The 17,813-nt window shown below is 41.3% G+C and overlaps 1 protein-coding gene across 4 annotated transcripts in view; it reads right to left on the reverse strand.

Annotated features, from left to right (window-relative positions):
• Positions 1-1,811: 1,811 nt before the first annotated feature.
• GLCCI1 (glucocorticoid induced 1) overlaps positions 1,812-17,813 on the reverse strand; it is a 95,154-nt gene continuing 79,152 nt past the window's right edge. For 3 of the 4 annotated variants that reach the window (XM_045827475.1, XM_045827474.1, XM_045827473.1), the window contains 2 exons: positions 6,050-6,170; positions 1,812-4,693 (listed from right to left, as the gene is read on the reverse strand). In XM_045827475.1, the coding sequence (XP_045683431.1) occupies positions 4,345-4,693; positions 6,050-6,170 (470 nt within the window). In that variant the 3' untranslated portion in view covers positions 1,812-4,344. The remainder of the gene's footprint in view (positions 4,694-6,049; positions 6,171-17,813) is intronic. The other variant, XM_045827476.1, reaches the window with a different exon arrangement.

The following is a 17,813-nucleotide window of genomic DNA, read 5'->3' on the forward strand; positions in this document are numbered from 1 at the left end:
TTGTACTAGAAAGAACCAGACAGTAAATATTTTAGGCATCACGGGCCAGACTGTCTGTGTTGCAACTACTTAACTCCGCCATTGCGCTGCAAAGCAGCCACGGGCCACTCAGGTGGTCCTTGAACAATGCGGGGCTTGGGGGTGCAGACGCTTAATACAGCCAAATATCCACATATAACTTTTGACTACTCCCAAACTTTACTATTTAACTACGTAAGCAAATGAGTGTGGCTTTGTTCCGGCCAAATTTTTATTTACCAAAGTAGGCATGGGGTGGATTTGGCCCCTTCAGCCACCTGGCATGGCTGGCTGATCTGACGCCACCGTGCCTCTGCAGCCTGAAACGGGGTGGCGAGATAATAGGAAGAAAGGAAGGATCATCTGAGAGATTTAGGTGGAGAACATGTCAGGACTTGGGATTCCGGTCTGTCTTATGGGAAATGGGAATAGGCGTGTAGAAAGGGAGAGCTGATTTGGAACAACAGGGCACACGACAGTGTCTTCGCTCCATTCAGTCGCTGAAGCTGAGATGAGGCAACAAGTCCGAGATGCTCTTTGGACAAGTGGAACTGTGGGGCTAGGTCATAGCATTCCGATTTTGACTCAAGATGTGAACGAGGGGACCCGTCTTCACAAAGATCCTGCAGCTCCCAAGAGTCAAGTTCACCAGGGAGCGAGTGTCCAGATGAGAAAAGACTTGTGCGTCACAGATGGGGGACAAGGTGGAAGCAGCTTGGAGAGAGCCATGGGGGACACGTGGGGCAAACGGAACTTCAGACCTAGACGTGGCCTCACGCTGTGGGGTGGGGCGTGGGGATGGCACTTCTCCTGCAATATTCATAAATAAACTTTAAGACGCTACTTCTAGTTAGCGTAAGTTTAAACATATGTAAGGTCTTAGGCGTAATTGCCCCCTCCTGGTTTCTTAAGACTTGATTTGGCAAATGCTAACATACTGACTTCTTAGGGTTATTCATATTAAGCTTATTTTATGATTAAGCCAAGCAGAGATGGGGCTGGGAATTCTACTTTTCCTTCAAATTCACTTGTGATGGAATTTGTAAGCTGTGTAAGGTACATAATTTCCTGCCTAAATTATGTATCATTCTCAAGAAGATAGCTGACAAACTTCACCATTAAAATTTTACTTTTTTCAGCCAATACCTCAGATACTAGTCATTTTTAATTTCAAGGGTGAAATCTTCTCTCTTTGATGAGATGTAATTCGGAAATGCACACTCTGCTGGTAAATTATTTCTCAAAGTGATCTGTTTTTGCTTTTGGGACACTGCATGGTCTATCATGACCCCATTTGGAGAGCTGGGCGTAGCATCAACACCCCATTGTTCTCTAAAGCTTTTCTCCCTCTCATCCCAAAACTAAACATAAGTAAAAGAGTAAAAAATAAATTGTTCTTTTTTTGCTATAGCTTTCATTGCAAAAAATACGCAACTTTCTTGGAGCTGATTTCAGCAAACTTGAAAAAATGTTTCCACAAATAGTTCTTCGGTATAAAATAATGACGTGGAAACAGTATTTTCTCTATTTAAGGTGCTCATGGCTGGGAGCATTACAAACACTTGGAACTTTAGACATCTAGCTTCTCACCCCGTGATGGAAAGTGTGTCAGGAGGAAACCAGGCTGTGGAAACCCGATCCAGTGAGAGTCCCCACAGCCCAGGACGCAGGGCTGGCCCTCGCCCAGTGCCGCCCCTCGCCCAGCGCCGCCTACTGCCGCTCCCTGAGCTGAATTCCTCTGTCAGGTAAGGTGCTCACCACCCAGTCTTTCCACAAACATCTGTGAACTGCTCCACTTTTACTAATAACTTTATTTAAATAAGACACAAGAACTTCTATACTGAAAAATACAAAACAAAAGCCACACACTTCCTTGTGTAAAGCCATATTGGTGGTAACTCGAATACTGTTCAGCGCAGTGGCTAAATTAAACAGTACAACTATATACAAAATTTAAACAATTTCTGACAAATTTCTACAGCTGGATGTAGGATACATTTGAGCTCAACAACTTCTGGGAAATTTACATGGCAAAGCATAAGCTTTAACACATTTGGTTCAGAACTTTAATATATGCTAAGAACAAATGTACAACACAATCAATATTCAGTTTCTCGTGAGAAAATAAAAGCACATATCACTATAAATATCGTACATCAGATTTCATCACCAAAAAAGCATCATCAGTCCATCTTTCAGAAATTGATATTGATACTATTGCATCTTATTTGGACAAAAGCAGAGCATAAGATCAACACATTATGTAATGCTAAACCAGAGAGCAGAAGTTAATGGAGCTCATATTTATCTTACAGAGCTAATAATTTTCTCCCTTTAACCATAATCTACAAAATATAGTATTTTCATCAAGGCCTGAGATTATTAGGGTTAAAGGTGTCTGCTGCTGAAGAGATTGTTTTGAAAGGTTCCCCTGTGAAAATGGCAAAAGTAAACTGAGTCCTTCCCCATGGCAGTCTCCTACAACGTAACACTGACTAACTCAAAGGGGCTGGGGTTTACCTTCGGGAGAAACATTACTGCGAACTTTGGTGGAAAGAAGATAATTGGGATCATGACAAAAGAACACATAGAATACATACACACACACACACACGAACATGTACATATATATGCCATTTCTTAAAAAAAATCAATGGTGTTGCTTTCATCTTCATCATTTTTTCCTTCTTCAACCTCTTTAGAAAATAAAATCCCAGGAATGACTGAAGGGAACTGAAACGTTCCTATAGCCGTACGCACCTTGTTCCCTTAACTTTTAAGAAAACTGTGCCATACACTTTAGGTGCAGGTGGAAACGACTCTATGTTTCATTGTACTGAAAGCAATGGGATAAAAATACAAAAATGCCCGTTTGCTTCTGCATGCTCTTCATGCAGCAGTCTGGGAGTCAGGCCATCCACTGACCGATCAGGAGGACCTAGGGCTCTCCTCACACCTGGATGAGAAGCCAGGTCAGCTCTGAAAAGTCAAGGCTAACTTACTTGGGTTTTGCTGTACTTTGTACAACCGAAATGTTAACAGGGCTATGCATGATATTATAAGAGGCTTAAATGAGACAGCTTCAAACTACTGCGTTTGGAAGTCACCAAATAACCTGCTTATGCTGCATTAATTCTGAGACCTACACATTCCTTCTCTACATGAATGTAACTCGTGCACCTAACCTGCTTGAGGAAAACAATAACCAAAAGTGTGTTATTTTTAAACCTGCAAACTAAAGAATTACCAAAAGGGAAATCAACAGTAATATGCCTTTGGACACAACAGTAGCATTTCATGACCTTGATGGCCAACATTAAAAAAATCTCAACCATCCCCTGTGAAACTTCATTCGCTCTGTACTTAAACCCAGACACTCTTGTCTTTAAATTCCATCACACGCAATGTGGAATGTCTGTGTGCAGCCTAGTCCTGGACACTTCATATATGACATTGAGCAGTTATTAACTGAGCAACACCTGAACTTGTAAAAAAGAGAAAAAGCCACATTTACACATGTTGAGACAGTGAATGCAACAGTTGTTTTACTTGTAACCACATGACAAAAGTGAAGTCAGACACCACAAGATTTGCTGGTTCTTCTCATGTTCACCCATGTCCAGGATTATCGTTCTCCTAGGGTTGAATGCACTTCTTATTCTAAGAATGTGGAATGTAATGAGGAAAGGGAAATGCATAAAGGAAGGAAAGGCAAAGAGTGATGTTCCCTCTTTAGCTTTTTAGCTGTGAAATAGTTAATATCCCAATATGATATACATTCCAAGTTACCTGAGTTTAGACTTCAACTGAAGTACCTGAAGCTAGGCCATAGGGTGGGCACTGTGCAACTGTTGTGGCCATGTCTTTTGTTTTATTTTTTGCATTGTATGTATTACAGAAGTTAGAAACACACACCTGGATCAATTGTAAACATAATCCTGAAGTACAGTATTTTCCATAGGACAAAACACAGCAAGACATTTTCTACTGAGACAGGCAACTTTTTGATATAGAGCTTATTTATACTGAAGAATTTGGAACAAAACACAGGACACAGTACTAATCTGTCAAACATACTATGAAATGCATAGTCTCCACTTAAATGCTCAATGATACACACGTTTTGCAAGCATTACTGCTTTCCACAAAAACTGCTGAATAGGAGTTCCGTCCCTGCCAAGATCAGTGTTAAGAGATACTTTATGTTGCTGAGAAGTATTTTGTCTGTGGTGATGTTCTGAAAGTTTTGTCACTCCATGCAGATAGATGTCTGAGATCTAGCTCCTAATCCACGGAATGGCGGGTCGAGGCCAGCTCCCCTTCGCTTTAGAGGATCACGTAGTTCTGTGCAGAGATGTGCTCCTCGCCCTGCAGCTCCTGCAGGAGCTGCGGGGGCTGCTGGGATGGCTGCTGGACAGAGGCCTCCAGGGAGCCCGCCGTGCTGGTGTCTTCAGAGAGGGATGTGAAGGAGACCCGGGAGGAGAGCTGCTCCACGGCCAGGGTCGCCAGGGCCGCGCTCTGGCCAGAGTTGGGGGAGTTCTTGAGCATCAGGTCGGAGGCAGGTAAGAGAGGGCCTAGGAGTTTTACAGGACAGAAAGCTGATCCGGTGGGGATGAAATTAACCTTGTTTTTGTCAGGACATGAAAAGAGAGGGGCTGAGACAGGCTGACGAGACCTGAAACCACAAAACAAAATGAGGTTTACAATCTCGAAAGAGTTAAGCACTTTCTGAATTAATTCGAGTTCTCTAACACAGCTCAAGTGTGAATGGCAGGGATGAGTTAAGTGTACACAGAGGGGTAAACATCTTCCATAGCACAAGTCAGCTGGCAGACTACCGATGCACACAGCACTGCAGTGAGATTTGAGACCAAAGCATTTCCGAAAGGACCGGGCAGACACAGAGATCACTGGTCTGCTCTCAAGCATTTAGGACCATGGAAACACATCTTACATTACAGCTGAAGACTAGGCAAAGCTAGGATGAACCTTTTCTGTTAAGAACAAGTATACTGGGGAGAGGGATTACCCCATGATATATTTGATTTTAAGCATTTCCTCCTTTTTAAAAATTTAAGTGTTTTTTTATATTTTATTTATATTTTTTTAGAGAGTGGGGGAGGGAGGGAGAAAGAGAGAGAAACATCCGTGTGTGGCTGCCTCTCATGCACCCCTGAAACTGGGGATCTGGCCCACAACCCAGGCATGTGCCCTGACTGGACTCCAACTGAGGACCCTTTGGTTCGCAGGCCGGCACTCAGTCCCCTGAGCCACACCAGCCAGGGCCATTTTCCTCCTTTTTCTGCATCTCTATACATACTTCTAGAACACAGATCAGAAAAAAAAAGTTTCAGTAGTTTCTCAAAGAGCCAGTGAGCCCAGCAGAGCAGGGTCCATGAGCCTTCCCCTCTGCCCAGGCCCAGGCACTAAGCCACCCTCGCCCACAGCCGGGTCTCTGCCCCCTCGTACGTGCAAGAGCACAGCTGCCTCCGCCAGGCACCTGCGCTGGGGGCAAAGGGACGAGTGAGCCCAAGAGCCACAGGGTTTCTGCCAAGTCTTTACAGTATGAACCTCTATTCCTTTAATTTCTAATGTATACATATTAAAATTTCAAAAAGAAAAAATCTGTAAATAGGAAGTCTAAACTCAGTGACTACAGGTGCTAGCGGTGCTCACAGGGAAGGAGGCGGGTCTCCGCCGTCAGCAGGCTGGCCACGTGTGGGCATCGACTCTGCCGCCCCACGCCTCTGTGTCGGCCACCTCAGCCCACACGGCCTTGGGCGGGAAAACCCGCAGCGACTGAATACAGGTCTTTTATTTCCAAGCTTCTTTTGTATTAGCTTACGTATTTGCAACATACAGGCTCCAATTCTACTTTAATAAGATCTCTTTTGCCTATTCAGTTCTCTTTCCATTATTTTGAAACACATTATCAGCTGGATGGAGTAGTTGATTCATCTGTAATCAACTGGTCTCAGTAAAAAGCTTCACAGCTTTGCAGATCCCAGCTGATAGAAAAGACATTACTTACGCCATTTCCTCAAAGACCTTCACTCGCTCACATCCCTCTGGGGGCTCCCGTTTGAACATGTAGCTGTTGTTTGGTTTGGGAGATGAAGCATACTTGGGTAACGGTGAGCTACTCCCACTGTCTGTAAATTTAAAGCAGTTACATTAACTAGTGATTGAAAGCTCTTTTAAATTAAATTTGATTTCCAAACAAGCAGCCTTTTGCACAATTTATCCACTATTGCCCCTGTGCTTCCACCACAGAGCTTCCTTTATTGCAAAGCTATTTCTACCACCCTTGTGTAGTACATTTCTTATAAATAAAAGCTCCAAAGCAACAGCAATCTGCCACACCACAGAACATAAAAGGATGATATTTTGGTCTAGAAAACTGCATTTATTCAGAGAATATAGTAGAGCCGTAGTCCTGAAAACAAATACATTATTATGTATTTCAAAATGTAAATGAGTGGCGTAATATGTGTAAGTCATACAAAAGAACTGCGAGAGATTATAATACAGGGTCCTCTGTTTTCTCGGTGTCCAACCAGTGTAACTGAAAATTTTAGTACTCGGAATAATCTTCCCTAGCTCTTAGCAGGAACATTACTTTCACTCAACATCAAGAATATTATGTATGCAGGGAAAAAATAGGTTTATAATACAATGTCTTTTTCCCTCAGCCCACCATGAGAAAGTAACTGGCTCAGGATTTTGCCTTTGAAAATGTATAAAAGTACCTGTTAGCATAATTTGTATTTTTGCTATTGGAGGCATGAGAAATCTAAAAGCATCTCTGTCTAACATGTTTTCTTCATATTTCTAACCAAAAAGAAAATGGTCTATTCATGAAAAGCCATAAAACCTATATGTAATTTCTCCCTTTCCTACCTGGCAAAGGATTTTGGAAATTCAAATTCACCAAACTGTGTCATTATCTCTGTGAGATGCCAAGCTGTAAAGTCAGTAACATGCTTGTATAAATACAATCGTCCTATTTAAACAAGGTCTGACTTAATGCAAACCAATCCCCACTACTAAAATACTAATAAGCACATGATCTACTGAGATGTATTATTTTCATACATATTTTGAAAGACAGCATTTGCACCATAAATAATTGCATTTGTCACAATTTTGAGGCACTGCTTTAGTTTAGGATACAGAACACAGTCTAACCTTCAGAATTGGAGTGATAGGTGTTTTAATCATCACTAATGAAGTACAGCACATGCCTAGACATAGACCCTTCGGGCACACTTGTAGTGTGTTTGGTGAGTGATTCAAAGAGCTTCTGTGTTAGCCCTGGGAACCAAGATGTGTGCTTACACATGAATACGGCTGTATCTCTGGCTGGGAACTCATGGCCTGAAAAATAACAAGGCCACACTATTGAGAAACCTAGAAAACCACATCGTTTCTCCATCACTACTGTTGTGCATGTCCCTATAGATTCTGTGTTGTCTCTTGGAAATAAGTCTTTCTTCACATGCCATGCAGGTCGGAGGATTACTTTAGATTCAACACTTGTGCTATATTGCTTAAACAAATCTCCCAGGAAGGGAGAAGGGGAAATGTGACTTTCTCTCTTAGGCAGATGCAAAGCGTCATGAACCCAACTAGAGTCCGAGTTTGCTGCTCTCTATTGGAGCTAGGCTAGACTGAAAAGACGGGTCCACAATAAAAAACTGGTAAGAAGGAGGCCTTGAACTCAGTGCAATACCAAAAATACGGCTTGACCTCGCTTTGCTCTCCAAACAGCAACAAGCCATGCAGAGGAAATCCGTCAGTAGACAGGGCCCCTGGAGCCTACACGGAGGTTGCTGCTGGTAACAAACAGCACAGCCCTCCTGGCGTGCGGAAGCGGCCTGAAACCACGGGCTCCAGGCCTCTGCCGAGCATTCCCGCCGTCAGCAGCCAAAGATTCACCGTGTTATGATGTAAGAAGGATCATCTTGGCCACAGTTATAATCTTCTGTGTTATATTTCTTACTGCATCATTAGGCCTACCCACATGATTTCTCTCAGAACTTTATCTATAACTTCAGGGGACTATCCCAGAATTGAAAGTTAGGTATGAGTTGAATAATATATGAAACTGATTATCTTCCCATTAACAATCTACAATGAATTAAATGGTTTTTCTTCTTGAAACTTTTCCAACTTCCAATTTCTAAAAATTTTTGAAAATACACAGAGGCACACATTTACTTGTTTACATTTAATGTTTGGTGGTCTGGAAAAACAAAGCCGGAAAGAACAAAATTTGGAAGCACAAGCCAACGTGTTCAACCTGAAGTGTGTTTCTCAGGGGAGCGAGCAGCCAGACGAGCGCACAGGGGAGAGAGGAGAGGAGGCGCTGCGCCGAGGGCGGAGCTCCGTCACTAGCTGTGCAGCGGTGTGACTTTGTACACGGCGGCCTCTTTGAGCTTCTACATGACTGTAAGAGCTGCCACTCCTAACTCCAAAATTCTGTGATTTTTTTGATGGTTCTAACATACAAAGAAAAAACACTGTACCAACTTTTTTTTACTCCACAGAATGGCATGCTTCAAAATAACCCACACGAACCACCTATCCTACCTACCCGTTGCAGACTTTGATTTCTAACGCACTCATTTAGAACTCTTGGTTGAATTTAATAACCACATTTCAGAAAGAATTATAAATAAATATGAGGTGAGCTTGCCTGCTCAGAAGATTGAAGATGAAAAGTCTCATGTAATCTTAATTTAATCCCTTTTGTTCACAAGCATGACACACTTTCTCGTTATTCTGTTACTCCACAGTAGGAAACCACTAGATATGTAGGTGAGATTAAGTTAAATGTTACTCTATGTTCTTATAACATTATAGCCAATGACAATAAGACTAAATGCAATGACTATGATTATTTACATAGTTGTCTGGATTCATAACATTCTCACCTATATTTGTGACAGGATAACCCAACTCTGAAAAACCAAGAGTGGACAAACATTTTATTGGTTATTTTACTATAATAGATCATATTTATGAATGTGTACCACATTTACCGAATAAAATACAAGAAACTTGTCCAATACTTTGACCAATGTCCACACCTCACCCCTAAGAGACTCTGACTTCAGTCTGCAGCTGCTCCCAGTCGTGTGCTCCTTTCTGGGGGAGAAGCTCACACGTGTTTCTGAAGTGCAGTCAGATTTGAAAACTAATCATGAAAATCATAAACACTGATTTGGAGTTAGGCTACCTGACTTCTACTTTTACCTAGGCCTAAATGGAAATAACTACTGATATCAATTATGAAAAATGTGTGTAAAAGGATTAGGATAGTGCCTGAAGGACAGTAAGGTCTCAATAAATATTGCTACAACAGTAGATGCATAATTTTTAATTTGAAAATTTAAAAAGGTGAACCATTCAGATATTGTCTTTTCCATTGCTTGTTGGCAAAAAATAACAGAAGCGTCATTTTTAATAGGTCTGCACACTCTAACTTTATTCAGGTATGCAGAGACAAGATTTTTGTGTCTGGTGGGAAAGCACAGTAATATCTGGGGTACCGGATCTCCAGCATGTCCGCCCAGCGTGAACTATTCCAGTTCACAATGGCACCCTTTGGCATATATATAGAGACCCATCATGCTGAAATGAAAATCAATGCCCTAAGCATGCAGACTCTACCGATTCCCCTACAAAGAAAACAGGTTTACAATAAGTGCACCAATAATCAGTAGAATGCAATTCTTATTCTACCTTTACCAGCTAGAATAACAGGCTGGGAAAGTGAGCACAGAGTTAACCAGCACTAATCTCAATGACACATGAAAAGCATAATTAAAAGTTAGCCAACAGAGTTAGTGTAGAAATATGGTTGACTAAATAGAATCTAAACAGAATTACTACTCTACCTAGTAAAATTACTTCTTCTGCTTCAGGAAATGAAATGATCAGCTGCAGTGAGTTTTGATGGCCTAATGAAATCCAGGGACACAACCGTACACATTCCCTGGCAACAAACTTTTGGAACCAGCTGACATTACCAGTCTTTTGAAAAGCCTACATTTAAAAACATTTTAAATGTTTACTGAGTTGAGACAGAAAGGAGGGAGGGAGGGAGAAAGAGACATCTATGCGAGAGAGAAGCACTGAATGGGTACCTCCCACGTGCAGACCAGGCACTGTAGTCACCAGGACGGAGGAGCAAAACTGCAACCCAGGTATGTGCCCTGACTGGGAATGGAACCCGTGATGCTTCGGTTACAGGACGGCACTCTAACCACTGAGCCACACTGGCTGGGGCTGAACCCCAAAACTTTTGGTGCATGGGATGAACTTCAACCAATTGAGCCACATTGGCCAGGTCCAAAAGTAACTCCAAGACTAAATTGTGAACAGGTAAGGACAACATTTGCCTTTTACAAGTAGTCTCTAAGGTTTCTATAAAATTTCAAAGTCAACCCTTTATAAAGTTACAGAATTTTAATAAAATAAGACATCAGCTATAGTTAAGATCTTCATTAAACCAGTGTTCAGGTAAGAAGGAAAAAATAACATCATAACCTGTTGGGAACCTCCCTGCCTGATTTCAGAAGTTATAACCCCCAAGGCTAAGGCTAAGTAAAAGACCTTAGGACCATAAGCCACTAAGGAGACAAAGCTTATTTTCCTTGTAGGGAAATAAGCCTCTGCCCCCTTTCACCTCACCCTGCTTGGCTCCAAGCTGATGACCAGTTAGCCAATGATGGGTAAGATTCCTCAAGGGAGGGACGACCTAAGACAGGCACAGTCATGGAGGAGCCCTCAGGGAAGGACTTGGGGGCTATAGAAAAAGGGGGTGATGGACCCTCACCCCTCGGCTTTGACATAGCCTGAGTCCTCCTCATTCTGTCCTCAAGAAGTCTTCTAATCTCTTGGCTGACTTACTTCCCCTGCCTGACATAAGCCTGAAATAATTCTGGAGGGTGGTGCAGCCCTGGGCAGGAATGGGTGGTTCCTTGGGGCAATCAGGCCTAAAAAGAATGCATAAAATCCTGTGAAACCTGCTTTGCTAAGAATGTCCTCAGTTTTCTGATAAGGGTCCAAGCATAAAATGAGTTTGTTTCCTAAAGTTTTATGGCTCTTTAGCTATCTGACCCTGACTCAGAATAAGCCCTCATAGTTCTTTGAATGTTTTGTATTGTTTGATCATTACTGCCTGACAATGATGAATGAAGACCTTCCTTGAGGTAATGCTACCAGAAAAGCAATAAAAGCTTGTCCAGGCAAGGGTCAGGGTGCTCTCACTCAGAAAGTGGTCATGCTGTCCCTTTTTCTCCACAGGACTTCTGCAGTCAGTGTGAATTTGTTCGTCGCATCCACAACAAGGTGGACGCCACTGGACAGAGTCTGCATCAATAACCTTTGCTACTTATGTTTCGCTTCTTCCACAAACACAATCCTGATATGCAGAACAATACTGCTTATTACTGTCTCTAAATGTGACTTGACGTTGCTGATATGCTAACTACTCACTCTGAATGTTACATGAATATGAACATTTCACTCTGAATCTATCTGACATGGCATTTAAAAATAAAAGCAAATCAGTTTATTGAAGACAGTCCTCAACCCAATTTATAGCTTAAAATGACTCTTACAAATATGAATCACAATGGTAAAAATCAACTGAAAATAAATTTCAGATTACACAGAGTATTTTATGTCTTGAAAGCAATGTAAGTAAGCATCTCAGGAAAAGCATTCTGATACAATCTTATTTTCTATATTCTTGAACTTTTTAAATCAAAAAATTTTCAGGGACATCAGTTTTCAAAAAACTGAAACACGCTGTTCATATTAAATTGTTCCTAAAGTGTCCTACAGTGGGAAAAACAGTTCTAATAACAGTTTCACTATAATTTTAAATGCTCACTTAAATATTTACTGAGTGCTTAACTATACAGAAATAGAAAGCAAAGCAAAATCTATAAATGCCTTATATTAGGTAAAACTCAGTACTTCCTTTTTTAAAAATTTTCAATTCTTGCTACACAAAAATGGTGCTATAACATCTTCAGGCAGAAAGCCACAGGATAAGCTTAGTTATCATTATAGTCTCCTAAAGGCCTGTTCCTTCTCTGACATTTACCACTTTATTAATGGTGGCAATCATTTCCCACAACTCCTAGGCCAGAACGTGCTTAGAACTTGCCTTTATCTGCATCTCCCTTCTCCCACACCTCCCTCACCTGACACATCGAACCAGCCACCAGGCGCTGCTGATTTCCTTCCATGTCTATCTTCCACTCCCTCTACCCTTGCTGCCCCTCCTCGTCTTTGCCCCACACCTGTAATTTCCCAACTGAGGAGCACAAAACGATGTGCTGACCGGCCGGAAGAAAGTATTAGAACACTTACAAATATTTACTTTCTACCTTTAAAAGTAAGAAAGGAAGCTTTACGAGCACATAGTTTGGGGATTGAATCACACACGTATATGAATTTATATTGGGGTACAGATTAAAAACTGCTGGAAAAGGTGTGTAATAAATCGAGTTTGGAGACCACAGGACTAGACTACTAACACGGCACCTTAGCTTGTCCTGCTCTCTCTCCAATTCTATAGTTCCACCTGTGGTATGGCCCCAAAAGATAAAGCTGGTCACGTCCCTTAGCTGACAAAAGATCTTTGCTTGGCTCTTCATTTCTCTTAGCAAGGCCTCCAGGCCCTTTATAAAATAGTGGTCTCTCCCCTCTCCACCTGCACTGCTTTCTGCTCTGCACCATTCACCCTGTGCTCCAGCCACATGATTTCTTACTGTTCTCCACACACCAGGCCCTTTCACAGCTGGATGCCTGCATACCTGCTATTACTCCTGCAAAGGCAGCAAGAAATAGTATAAAGTAGTAGACCTTTGTCAGCATCTGGACTGCACAGAATTTAAGGAAGGAATGTCATTTCTCCAAGCCTCAGAATCCCCATTCTTAAAATAAGGACAACAAAGATTAAAAAAAAAAAATAGACAACGTTCATGCTCATAGGACTGTGGTAATATTACAGGAGATAACAAAGGTAAACTCACCTGAGCACATTTAAGCACCATAACAATGCTATGAGGCAGGTAACATCATTACCCCCTAACTCACAGGTGACATGAGCAACTTGCCCAAGGACACAGAGCAAGGATTCAACCTGGCCTCACCAGTGTTGATCTATCTCACTTCCAGTGCCCTCATTGGAAATATGAGGTGACTAGAAGATCAAGGTCCTTCCAATCTAACATTCTATGTTTCTAATTAAAGTCTTACACCTCAGGCAACGGCTTTACTGGGTCTGCCTTCTATTAGACTCACAAAGAGATACAGTGGGAGGAATGGCCTCTATGTGCTGGCATTTATTCCTAGAGGAAAACAAAAGATAACAGGACAAAAAAATCCAACAGCCCCCTTTTCCTCTAGCCTGACTGATACCCTATGTTTTCTCCCCACTCATGAACAGAGTAGAAGATGTGGTGGGCTTTAACAAAATTACTTCCTTTCCCTTAATTTCAATAGGAAACATGAAGCTGTCTGCTTTCTCATGGAAGGTCTATCTAAATTAGCCTAATCTTTGTTTGTTTGTTTGTTTATTTATTTTTTGGTGAGGAGTTGGGCAGAGAGATTATCTCACTGTTCCTGAAAATTCAAAAGCCAAACACATAAAATTTAACAACTTAAAGAAAAAGATATTAATATTTTCAACACAGCTATAAAAATATATCCTTAAAAATGGACACAGCATGAAGAAGTCTTAAAGAACTACTCCAAGACTCTCCACTAGGCACCACCCCATTTCAGGTGCTGCTCTCTGTGCTGAGGACACAGCAACAGGCACAGTGAAGTTACCTGCTCTTGCTGGAGCTTATGTTCTGCTAACTGTACACCAGGACATTAAGTGAAAGATACATGCATGCATGATAAGAAATTTTGGGTTGCTTCTGTCGTAGACTCTAGATTGTACCTGCTAGAAATCAGCTGTATACTTATCAATTAGTTTTAAATAATGAACAGTAACTCATCCAGAGTCTAGCTAGCAAAGCATCTGCCATGGGTGCACTTGTGAACATTTTCCGAGAGTGGGGGAAAGGCATTCATTTACCGGATGTTTCTTATGTGCTGTCAGAATAGGAATATATGTAATTTTAGGTGTTATCTTGAAAAAGAGAAATAGGAAAGATGACTTTAGAGCCATAATTCTAAAGCAGATCAGTTTTTTAAAAGAACAGCTAGTATTTATGTATTATTTATTTTAATTAAAGTTATTGGGTGACATTGGTTAGTAGCATTACATACATTTCAAGTATACAATCCTGTAACACATCATCCGAGTACTGCACTGCATCTCACCACTCAAACATCTGGCCTCCTTCCGTCACCACATATGTGATCTCTTTACCCTCTTCCCCTCCCTTCCCCTCTGGTCACCATCATATTGTTTCTGTGTCTATGAGTTTGTTTGTTTGTTTGTTTGTTCTTTTGTTGCTTTACAACAGATCTATGTTAACTTGTGGAATAACTTCTTTGTTGGAACTATATCTCTACACTCTTTGTAATTTTACCACCAAGAAGTTCTAGGATAATAAACATTCTGGAAACACAAGTGAAGCACCATTTCATAGAGAAACAGATTCAGGCTCAAAAACTAGTCATTTACAAGATCTGGTGGCTGAAAGAATTATATACAACATGTATCATTTTCACAATGTAAACCACAATAAGAAAAGAGCTACAAAATCTTGGCCGATTAGGCTATCTAGAAAGTAGAGCATTCAAATATGGTAGGACAAAGGTAAAAAAAAAAAAAAAGGTTAAGAAACAGAGCCCTAGAGATAAATTGAACAGAGTTAAAATGTATGTAGAAAGGAATTAGAAGATGTCAGAAATTCAAAGTCTGCCTAGGGTCAGCCAAAGACCCTGAAAAGACAAGATAGCACTTTTTTTCTCTTCTGCAACTAAGGGCTGCTCAGTCCTAACACCCAAAGTTGAGAAATACTAATATTTATGAGTTAAATCACAGCACGAGTTAAATAGGCTTTTATGCATTGGTCTTGGAAAACTCCATCCACATAACATACGTTGTTCCTGTGGGAAAATATAGTTTAAGTTCCAAGTAACCAACTTATGGACTCTTGGAATACAACTCTTTGCAGTGGGACTAAGCAGAATGGGTGAGTTGACTTCATGATTAGAATAATCAATGTTTCCACCATGTCTTGCAAAACTGCAGAATTTTATAACAACTGCCTAAGTGAGTTGTGCCAAAGATCAACTCTAAGTGGCAGGCTGAAGTGTAGGTTTTGTGGCTTGTACTAGTTTGGCTACCATCAAGGAACACTGGCAGAGCTAATAAAGAACTAGTATTTTGACTCTGCCATTTGTATCACATACATGACTGCTTTTCCCCCTTGCACTCTGGGCATGATAATGTCTTAGGAAACATTCTGAGGATGTCGAGATGAGAGCTCCTATTCTGGACCCCTGAATTCTCCTCTAGATCATAATGTAGGATCTGTGGCTGTTACACAGTCAGTTAGCCTGGCAACTTCATACATGGGTCCAGGATGGATGCCTTCAGTCTTTTGGTCACTGGAAAAACCTGGCCAAAAAACCTCCACACAGAAACCAAAACCTGAAAGTAGTCTCTCCATGGCTGGACGTTTCTCAACAGAGTGTTTCTGTACTGGCACTGCCACTGCAATATCCAGAGGGGAAAAAATCAACAGGCTAATCAACTATGATTATTTTAGAGGTCTCAAATTATACACAATTCATGGAGAATAGATGTTAGGAATAGGCAGAACTGCTGTGAGCACAGTCAGGACCAAGCAAAGTGTTCAGTGGACGAGCACCAGAAGAATACCCAGTCCCCTGCACTCTCAGGAGAACACGCACTCCGCACAGCCACCCCTCGCCTCCGGTGCACACTTACCCTGGTGCCCAAACATGTCTCCACAAGCTATTCTACCACAGAACACATTTCTCTACGGCGACTGAAGAATATGTAGGTACTCCCAATCAATCCTCACTGACTACAAAATTATAGTATCAATCCTGTTTTCATAGTTAATGATGCAAACCTGCTAGAAACCTGTAACTTCCACTTTTTTTTTTACTGGAAATATATGAAAATAAAAGACCAATGTATGCCTTACTGTGAAAAAATGCCAATTATAAGACAGAATTAGAAGCTTTAAAAAGTCCCCAGAACTTAGACTGCACATGGAGAAGTAGTGAGTCAGGGACTATGCTCCGTAGTTTGAATGACACCATGTATGTAAGTTTCAGAAACCGTGAACCTGACAAGTCGCTCCTCCGTGCTGCAGCAGTGTGTTCTTTATTCAAATTACTATTACTCCCTATCAGACTAGGACTTTCTTATAAACAGATATCGCATATTATCCATTTTTATTTCTCTAACTCTCTAAGAGAGGACCTGACATATGGTAGGTGCTCAACAAATGTTTCTTTAAATAAACTAGAAGTATTAATTCAGCTGAAATGCATAAACTACTACTCCTGATCTTAAAATGCATATATATGTGTGTATACATACACATATAAATAGCATAATCAATAAAATACACTTAAAAAATTAAAATTCTTGCATGTGGGGAAAAAGTCTGTATTTTTCCTGAGGGCACTAGGGGGACAACAAGTAATAACAACGATGATGATTTTTACAGCAGCGGTTACCACTTACTGACTCCTTGGGAATCAATGCAAGTTTTGTGGCCAGAGCTTTACAGGACTCAGAACCACTCTTGTGTGTCCAAGCCAGTGAGGCTCTTAATTCCTACTGTTCGTTCTAAACTCAGAATCTCAGTAAGTACCTCTCTGAACTGCAGAAGCCACCGATTTACCTGCCTCACGGAACAGAGTCACTTCGAGGCCCTGAAGGCAATCCACAACCAGTAAACCAAAATGAAACTCATCGATCATCATCTTAATACATTTCCTTTGTGGTTTAGCATCTCCCAATTAACCACAGGCAGTATTAAACTTAAAAAGAAGAAAACAAAAGTCTAGAATTGCTTGCCTAGCCCTACTATCACTGTTATTTTTACTTTTCATTTTAACCCAAGTACAGGTCCTAAGAAGCAGCAGAAGTGGCCGACCTGAATCATACTTATCTTTTCTACTGGTATAACAAAGAACACGGGTTTGGGAATCAATCCTACAGACCTGTTTTGCCATTTACCACCTGTGTAGCCTGAAACAAGTTAAAATTATTTAACATTACACCATTTACCTTCAAAACAAATACTCCTACTAGAAGCAAGGTGTTTTCTCGTTTGTTTTACTGCAAACCCTCCCTAGTGAAAATGTTGTGGGGGGTGTATTTGCTCTCGTAAGGTGCCTCTGTGAAATGAGTTTCCTGGTCTGACATTCTACAAAATGGAGACCTCCCCCCAGGAGCAAAGGGATGCCTTCAGAACAACCTTCATGGAGTAAGGGAGCTCTCAGGCTTTCAACAATGAAAGGGTAAAAGAAGGGAGAACCACTGAGATCCACCCACAGAAATAAGAGCAGAGGACAAAGTCCAAAGTGGGTTCCATTTAAAATCTCAGCCAGGAGTCAGGCATAATGTGAATGAAAGAAGCCCAACACAAAAGAATCCACACTCTCCGGTTCCACCTCCATGAAACCCAGTAACAGAGAAAAGCTCGATGATGGTGATGGACGTCGGAATAGTGGGCACTTCCAGGTAGAGACGGGAAAGGTGCCGTCTGGGGAGGGGGCCAAGGGAGCCTTCTGGGGTGCTACAAATGTCCTATATGTTGATC

Source organism: Phyllostomus hastatus, unplaced genomic scaffold (genome assembly GCF_019186645.2).
Source record: "Phyllostomus hastatus isolate PE091 unplaced genomic scaffold, TTU_PhHast_1.1 phas_scaffold_78, whole genome shotgun sequence".
NCBI lineage: Eukaryota > Metazoa > Chordata > Mammalia > Chiroptera > Phyllostomidae > Phyllostomus > Phyllostomus hastatus.